Raw genomic sequence first — 9,363 nt, 5'->3', positions numbered from 1 at the left:
ACACTGTACCCCAGAAGTGCATTAATGTATATAGTTACCATTCAATAAAAGAAAAAAAAATACTGAAAAATTTACCACTGTTTCAAACTCATGAAAGGTTCCTCCATATGTGTACATAATGTGTACTCTTATGTATAATAAGGGTGCTTATTATAATTTTACAATAACTAAAACCAGATACAGCAGCGCCTATGGCTCAGCTGGCCCCATACACTGAGAATGGCAGATTCGAACTCGGCCCCCAGCCAAACTACAACCAAAATAAATAGCCAGGTGTTGCAGTGGGCGCCTGTAGTCCCAGCTACTCCAGAGGCTAGGCAAGAGAATTGCCTAAGCCCAAGAGTTAGAGGTTGCTGTGAGCTATAACACCACAGCACTCTACAGAGGGCAATAAAGTGAAACTCTGTCTCTAACAAAATACAAAATAAATAGAACCAGATAAACTGGTTTCTGGTCAAAATGAAATGTATAATCTCCTCCAAACCTTGTTTCTTTTCTTTTTCCAATTCATTTGATTTATATGACTATCTACTTTATATGGGTTTAGGAAATAGTGCCACTGAAAATGAATAATTACCATTTTAAATAATTATAAATTATTTCTTTTCAATTGATACACACAATATGCCCTTGTAAAACTGATAAATGAGTAAAACACAGCAAAAGGAAAGAGGTTAGATAAGAACCAACAAACATCACACAAGGAAACTTGTGATTAAATGAAGAGATTCTATAAGCTTTGTTAGCCTGTTAACCCAATTCTTTGTGGCTAAGAAAATACATGCTGTAGTACCTGCTATTCCTCTGGAATAATCAAAGATGAACATTTTCCTATAAGGGCCATGATTACTGGTATATTAGCTGGAACTGGAAAATTCTACATATATTATAAATTAATATAGGAAAGTGAAAGGCAGAGCATATGTTCTAAAGATACAAAAGCTAGTCCTATCTGGTCTTAGCATAAGAGTGCATACAAGGGTGAAGAAAAGTTTCAAAGGCTGCAGGAACAAACAGTAGTTCTTTCTTACCCAGAGAATTAGCTCCTTGAAACATTTGTTGCTTGGTCCCCAGATGACTACCATTTGTGGATATGGAATTATTGTAAAAGTCAGAACTAGTCAGATCACCAAGAATAGCATCTAGATTATCCAAGTCTCCAGATCCCTAAAAGTAAAATTTTAAAACTTAACCTGCATACATAACTAGATAAGACAGGTATAAACATATTCATTGGAAGAAAATATATAGGCTCAGCACCCATAGCACAGTGGTTACAGCACCAGCCACATGTACCGAGGCTGGCGGGTTTGAACACAGCCCGAGCCTGCTAAACAACAATGACAACTGCAACAAAAAATAGCCAGGCACTGTGGCGGGCGCCTGTAGTCCCAGCTCCTTAGGAGGCTGAGGTAAGAGAATCTCTTGAGCCCAAGAGTTTGAGGCTGTTGTGAGCTGTGACGCCACGCACTCTACCGAGGCTGACATAATAAAGCTCTGTCTCAAAAAAAAAAAAAAAAAAGTTTATATATATATGTACGCACACACACACATATATATATAAAAAATAGATAATCGTGAAATATAATAATGACCTGAAATGATAATGCCCAGCCTAAAGGCTGGGTAATTATGACCCCCACCCACCCACCATCCCTGATCTTTCTCCTTAAAAGAACAGTTTAAACTACTGAGATTAAATCACTGGATTACTCCTTTCAAAGGGGCCTTTTTTAAATTTAGACTAGACATTTAATTCTCAAGCCATAGGATATTTTCAAGGTAACATCAGTCACTAGCAACACATTGACAGATGTCTGCATGTACACATACCTTCAGAAGAGAAATGGGACAAGCTGACGTTCAACAAAATATTCATGGGCAGTCTCTAAAAAGGGCTTTGGGACTGGGCACAGTGGCTCATGCCTGTGACTAGCACTCTAGGAAACCAAGGCAGGGAGGACTGCTTGAGCTCAGGAGTTGAGACCAGCCTGAACAATATTGAGACTCCATCTCTACTAAAAACAGAAAAAATTAGCCAGATATCACAGTAGGTGTTGGTAAGTCCCAGTTACTTAGGAAGCTGAAGCAGGAAGACTGCTTGAGCTCAAGAGCTTGAGGTTAGAATCCACTATGATGATGCCACTGCCCCTAGCCAGTGTGACAGAGCAAGACTCAAACAGGGGGAACAAGATCAAAAAATGTCGCACACTAGAATAAACAAAGTTAAGCCCATGTTCCAACTTCTAAGACTTCTCTAAGCCTTTCATTTACTTATGTGCAGATTAACGTTTAAAATAGTGCTTCTCAAGCATTTTGAAAAATACTTATATACAATACCATCTTGTACATGAAACCTGATTTGTAGGTAAAAATCAAAATTATGTTGCTTAATACAAGAGTTTTTTCCTGATTACTTCCACCATATCCTTAACAACCCAATCTGTTCACTCCAGCAATAAATACCTCTATGAAAAAAATTTCACATTGTTATCAAACAATTGCGGTCACATTTTAAAACATACACATTTGATATTTCCAAACTGCATCATAATATAATTTGCCGATACCCAAAGAATTATTTAAGATAAAAAAGCTTAAGACTTAAAACTTTTACTAATAAACCTAAAATGAAAGGTAATTATTTGTATTATAACACATTATCTAACATATTATCTAAGAAATGAAATGAAGAAACAGAATGACTAAGATGCAATAAGCAGAAAACAAATTACCTCTTCACTGGTTTCTGTCTTAACTTTAGGGTCTTTCTCTTGATTTGAGCTAGACGTGGTGGAGCTGTTGCAATGACCCATTTTATTTTCCATTCCTTCTACTTGGGGCTGTAGTTCTTTAGAAAGTGTATCACTGGGATCGTCCCTGTCCAGTAGATATCTAAGAAGTGCATTATTCTCCTTTTTCTTAGGACTTAGCTGCTCCTGCTTGACATTTCCTTCCCCACAAGAAGCTGTACTGCTAGTGTCTTTTCCAGTGGCTTCTGCAGTGATCTTTGCTACTTCTGCTGGCGAATTCCCATTCTGCAGCAACTTGTGCAAAATCCGGTGCTTCTCTTGCAAGAGTGACCCATGAACATTGGATGTAGACGACACTCCTCCAGACGTGGAGGAAGAGACTCCAGAGGGGCTGGTGACGCTAATGGAAGAGTCTTTACAACTTGAATCCAGCGGAGAGTTTGTTAAGGACGAATGACCCCGGTCATCAGAAGAACAGGTAAGTAATTGTAGTAATTTTTTGTGACCTTTGCTCTCCAAAGGACCCCTTTGATTCTCTGAACCTTCAGCACTGCTCTCCTTGCTTTCTTTGTCACTGAGGTGATCTCTGTTATTTGACTGACACATTGAACTCTCCACTGGATTTTGGTCACAATACAAGCCTAGAGGACTCTTAGAATCTTGACTGCTTACTTTAGTTGGTTGAGTTATATTCATATTAGGAGAGTTATCCAATTTGGGGCCTGGTGAAGACAGAGTAGATAAAAGAGAAGTCCCCACGCCCTCGCTGATGGCTTGCAGGGCACTGAGAGAGCTGCTAGAAAAGCTGTGGCTCCCAGTATTACCAGAAGATCCCATGGGTGAATGCACACCTAAATTTGCAAAAAAGGAAGGAAAAGAATTAGACTACCAGACACCATAACAAAATATCACTTATTTCTTCAAAGTTTCTATTACCAAGCTTCAAAAGAATTATAGAGGGAAAAGAATTACTTAAAAAGAAAAAAAAAGAAAAAAAAAAAAAGAAAAGAAAATGCCAACATAAATACCTGCAACAGGAGAAAACTGATGTGAAGCCATCTTTGGACTTCCTCGATTACGAGGAGAAATCATGATATTCTGCTGGCTGGAGCCAAGACCGGGACTCCCATGTGGGGGGCTGCTCATGCTGAGCCCATAGCTGTTGTTCTGGTATGAAGGTGGTGACTGCATGCCTGGCCCAGGAGTCAGTGAAACTATGTTACTGGAACCCCCATACCTAGTTCCACTCATCTGCCCTGTGGTACTAGGATCTGCCATACCACAGGCCCTGCTGTTCAGCATCTGTAAGCTTTGGTTTGGCAACACATTCATGCCACCTACTGAATTATTGCATCCAGCTCCAGGAGGTCTAATGCCTTGTCCAACAGGACTTGGATTTGGTCTATACCCATTCTGCTCTCTGCACAAAAAAAAAAAAAAAAAAATCAAACTTTTCCTTAAAAATGACAGACATGCATTAAACTCTAAATCAGATTTCTAAAAAAAGAAAGAAAAAAATAAGATGAAGTAATACCTAGGAACTCAACTTCTTAGATGTCATTCCACAACCTAGTGACAATTCCAACCTAGATACTGATCAACTGCTAACCTCAAAACATTTGTTTTAATAAGTCACCAAAACTAAATGAGTAATACAACCACAGCACTGTGAAGGACCAACATGTATGTTAAAAGGAACCTTTGCCAAACTTTACCAGAGCTGCCACATATCTAGGGATTAACCCGGAGGTACCTGCAAATTACTCAAGATCAGGCATCCTCAAACTGCGGCCTGCTGAGGACATTTATCCAGTCCACCAGGTGTTTTTGCCACCGCTGCCTGTCCTGCTTAGTAATCAACTTGTCCCGGGGCCCTCAGTCCAGCCCTCCAACAGTCTGAGGGACAGTGAACTGGCCCCTGTTTAAAAAGTTTGAGGACCCCTGCTCAAGATAATTAACGGGTGAATATCCTTCATGAGTTTCCTATTTACCATTACCAACACCAACAGTAACTTTTTTTTTTTTTTTAAGATAGACAGGGTCTAGCTCTGTCATCCACACTGAAGTGAAGCAATACAATCATAGCTCACTGCAGAGTCGAACTCCTGGGCTCAAGCTACCCTCCTGCCTCAGTCTCCTGAGTAGCTAAGAACACAGAATGCACTACCATTCCCAGCTAATTGGTTTAGTTTTTCATAGAGATGAGGTCTTGCTATGTTGCCCAGGCTGGTCTTCAATTCCTCAAGTGATATGCTTGCTTCAGACTGTCAAACTGCTAAGAATACAGGTGTGAGCCAATGCACCCAGCCACCATTCTTTATTACTGAAGAGTTAACTTCATGTTTTAAAGATCCCTATAGCAATACATTATTAGAAATAAACAGTAACAGATAGATTTATATGCTCTATTATTCACTAGCCCTCCCATTGCCCAGATTTCTCATAAACTATTTATTTAATAAATACTCATTTCCACATAAAAATATAACATTAAGAAAAGCACATCACAATCCTGGATCTACTCTCTTACTTTTATTCTCATTAAATCCCTTTTAAGGGCTTTGTTTACATAAGCTTTTCTTTTTTTTTTTTTTCCATTTTTCTTCCTTTAATAATAAATCATTTTGAGAACATGGTTACATTTAACATGAAAATATACAGTAAGCTATCATTACCTCTGAAGAAAGTGAGTTGAGACAAAGCCATGACGATCATTTGTTACAGGATTTCGGAAAAGTTTACTTTTTGTTTGTGCAGCCACTATAGTTCCATCAGCCAATGAGAATCGATACACTGGCGTTTCTGCATGGCCATGGATATAAGCTATTGAAGAAAATATCGAATTACTGCCATCAGCAAAACAGATACATACAGGAAAGGCGAGGAAAGAGATACAATTCAAGCATAACATTCTTTTTTAAATCCAGTAAAGATCAGACCTGCACCAAAATTATGAACAAGCTAAAATAAGCACACTCAGGAATCATATTCCTACTCCACAGCAACACAACAACTACAGTCATATATACAGTTAGTGCTATACAACATGTCAAACATGGCCACAAACAAAATCAAGAATCAACACCAAAGCCACGCGTTCCAGCTACTTAGGAGGTCAAGGTGAAAGGATTACTTAAGCCCAGGAGTTTTAGTCCAGACTAGGCAACAAAGCAAGACCCCACATCTAAAAATAAAACATGTAAAAGAATCAATCCCGGCTCGGCGCCTGTGGCTCAACCGGCTGGGGCGCCAGCCACGTACACCTAGGGTGGCGGGTTCGAATCCCCAGCCCGGACCCGCCAAACAACAATGACGGCTGCAAACAAAAAAAAATGGCCGGGCGTTTTGCGGGCGCCTGTGGTCCCAGCTGCTTGGGAGGCGGAGGCGGGAGACTCGCTTGAGCCCAGGAGTTGGAGGTTGCTGTGAGCTGTGATGCCACAGCATTCTACCCAGGGGGACAGCTTGAGGCTCTGTCTCAAAAAAAAAAAAAAAAAAAAAAAAAAGAATCAATCCCCAAATTCTTTACCTTCTTGATAGTGACGTTTCTGGGACCATGACTGCCCATCATTAAGACTAAAAAATCTCTGAATACACCTTCGGATTATATCTTCAAAGCCAGGCCTCATGGATGATCTCAGTGAATTTGTATCTATGTTGACCACCTTTCCTAGTAAACAAAAAACAGAAATTTAAATCCAGCCCACAAGTACTTGCTGGCTGCCTACACATGGCTTAGCATTGAAAAATTAGATAAAAGATACTAAAGTTTTGCTCTACCTTCTCTAACTCAAATTTCTATTATGTCCAGAACTTTTCTCCTTAAGGACATAGCCCTGGCAAGATTCTCTTATATTTACAAGTTCTGCAGCAGGTTCTAATGATGTATTTGGTCTTTGTCCAGGTTCCTAGCACAGATCCCTACCTAAAACTCAAGGAATTTCCTGAGTAAAAAAGTACCTTTTATTAATAGTTATTCCTAAAGAGCCCTCTATGAAAACATCTGCATGTATACTAATGAGGTTACTTAGGGTGGGGCTTCTAGGTCATATCAGGATGGTGCTGGCCACCACAAAGATGCAATGATAAAAGGATTGGAACTATCAGCCCCACCGCCAGAGACAGGGGGAGCAGTGCCTGGAGATTAAACTCTAACTCATCAAGGTCCTAGGAGGGCTGAAAGCCCAGAGAGGGCACAGAAATTCCAAGCCCCATACCCACCTTCCAATACTGTGGCCTGTACACCTCTTCCACCTGGCTGTTCCCAAATTGTATCTTCCATAATAAATCAATACACACGAGTAAAGTGTTTGCATGATTTCTTGAGTCATTCCAACAAACCAGCAAATGGGGGTGGGGGGGTGTTTATAAGATTGCCCATTTTATAGCCAGTTGGCGCAGACTTGCAATTGGCATCTAAATTGCATGCTATTTTATGGGATTGAGCCATTAAATTTGTAACATCTGATGCTAACTCTAGGTAGACAGTGTCAGAACTGAAATTATAGGGCACCCAGCTTATGTCAGATAACTTCAGTGTAGAAAGAAATCCACACATCTGGTGTCAGAAGTGTCGGTGATTGCAGAGAAGTGTTGTCCCAGATGCAGTACAGGCTATGACTGTGTCACCCAACTCCTTTTCCTTTCTGAACATACAGAATACAACATGTCCTGATAACCTTAAGCTCATTTTCATTTAAAGGAAAAAAAAAAAAAAAAAAACAAGTAAAATTGTTCATCTGAAGATATCCTGTCCTGCAATTATGAAGCAAGAAAAAAATACTTGCCTGAATAGCTGATATGGAAAATTTTTTGAGAGGTGATCACATTTTTTTGTACACTTAAAACCTAAACTGGGAAGGTTAACCAAATAGCCATTTCCATAATTCTGTAGTTTCTGACTACTTTTGCTTAATATCAAATACACCGAAGGCCAGGTATAATGCCTATAATCCTAGCACTCTGGGAACCTCTGGGATAGGAAGACCACTTGAGGCCAGGAGTTCAAGATCTGCCTGAGCAATACACCAAGATCCCACCTCTACAAACATTAAAAAATCAGCCAGAGGCTAGGCACAATGGTTCACACCTGTAACCCTAGCACTCTAAAAGGGCAACGCAGGTGGATTGCCAGAGTTGAGGAGTTCAAGAGTGAGACCTGTAAAAGTAGCCAGACATTGTGGTAGGTGCCTGAAGTCCCAGCTACTTGGTAGGGTGAAGCAAGAGAATCACTTGAACCCAAGAGTTTGGGGGGCTGTGAGCTAGGACATTATGGTACTCTATCAAGGACAACAAAATGAGACTCTGTCTCAAAAAAAAAAAAATTAAAATTAAAAATAAAAATAAAAACTTAGCCGGGCATGGTGGTGGGCACCTGTAGTCCTAACAACTTGGGAGGCTACAGCAGGAGGATCGTTTGAGCCAGAGTTTGAGGTTGTGGTAAGCTATGGTGACACCACTGTACTTTAGCCTGGGCAAGAGTGAGACCCTGTCTCAAAAAAAAAAAAAAAAAAGAAAAGAAAAGAAATTTAGATGCTGGGAACACCAAATATACATACTCCAAAATGCTATGAAATTAAAGGAGGTTTCATAAAGGTAAGTGTTCCTTAAAAACTGGCTAGGTCTTTTCATTTTCACTAGCACCAGGGTCACTGGCAAAAAGAAGTATCTCAGGGCGCCCATAGCACAGTGGTTATGGCACTGGCCACATGCACTGAGGCTGGCAGGTTCCAAACCCATCCAGGCCAGCTGGACAACAACGATAACTGCAACAAAAAAAGGCTAGGTATAGTGGCGAGTGCCTCTGGTCCCAGCAGCTTGGAAGGCTGAGGCAAGAGAATCGCTTAAGCCCAGGAGTTTGAGGTTGCTGTGAGCTGTGACACCACAGCACTCTACCCAGGGCGACATGGTGGGACTCTGTCTCAGAAAGGGGCGGCAAGGAGAAAAAGAAAAAGTATCTCACAAAAAGTGGCAGAGAAGCAGCTAAGAAAAAGGCAGTTGATCATTTTTTTTTTGAGACAGGATCTCACTTTGTTGCCCTCTGTAAAGTGCTGTGGCATCACAGCTCACAGCAACCTCCAGCTCTTAGGCTGAGGCAATTCTCTTGCCTCAGCCTCCAGAGGAGCTAGGACTACAGGCACCTGCCACAACACCTGGCTGTTTTTTTTTGTTACAGTTTGGCCGGGGCCCAGTTCAAACCCCCCACCCTCCATGGGGCCAGCACCCTACTCACTGAGCCACAGGTGCCGCCCTGGTTGATTATTTTCTAAGAAAGATTGATATAATGTGAAGATACTAGCTTTGTTCAGTTGGGAACATACTAGTCAAAAGGGCCCAAATTTTAAAAACTGCATCTGAAGGCCCTAAGAATTATTTTTGAAGTGAACCTTGCTAATCTGTGGAATGGTGTTGCATTTCAAAAACTCCACCTTTTTACTAAGGATGTCTAGAGCAAAGACTACTGAGTGACCAACTTCCATGGCATAGAACTTGCCTGGAACAAAATGAACTCCAAGGTCAAAAATGGCAAACTGGCTCAGCGCCTATAGCTCAACCGGCTAAGGCGCCAGCCACGTACACCTAAGGTGGCGGGTTCGAATCCCCAGCCCGGACC

The 9,363-nt window shown here is 40.9% G+C and overlaps 1 protein-coding gene across 6 annotated transcripts in view; it reads right to left on the bottom strand.

The window, feature by feature from the left end:
• NCOA3 (nuclear receptor coactivator 3) overlaps nt 1-9,363 on the bottom strand; it is a 114,011-nt gene that overhangs the window by 23,617 nt on the left and 81,031 nt on the right. For all 6 annotated transcript variants that reach the window (XM_023511923.1, XM_023511925.1, XM_023511924.1 and 3 more), the window contains exons 9-13: nt 6,280-6,420; nt 5,429-5,576; nt 3,782-4,173; nt 2,736-3,604; nt 1,032-1,167 (exon numbers count right to left, since the gene is read on the bottom strand). In XM_023511923.1, the coding sequence (XP_023367691.1) occupies nt 1,032-1,167; nt 2,736-3,604; nt 3,782-4,173; nt 5,429-5,576; nt 6,280-6,420 (1,686 nt within the window). The remainder of the gene's footprint in view (nt 1-1,031; nt 1,168-2,735; nt 3,605-3,781; nt 4,174-5,428; nt 5,577-6,279; nt 6,421-9,363) is intronic.

Source organism: Otolemur garnettii, unplaced genomic scaffold (genome assembly GCF_000181295.1).
Source record: "Otolemur garnettii isolate 467f Iridium unplaced genomic scaffold, OtoGar3 scaffold00023, whole genome shotgun sequence".
Taxonomy (NCBI): Eukaryota; Metazoa; Chordata; class Mammalia; order Primates; family Galagidae; genus Otolemur; species Otolemur garnettii.
The sequence above is the reverse complement of the archived record's forward strand: the minus strand, read 5'-3'. Positions and strand labels throughout refer to the sequence as shown.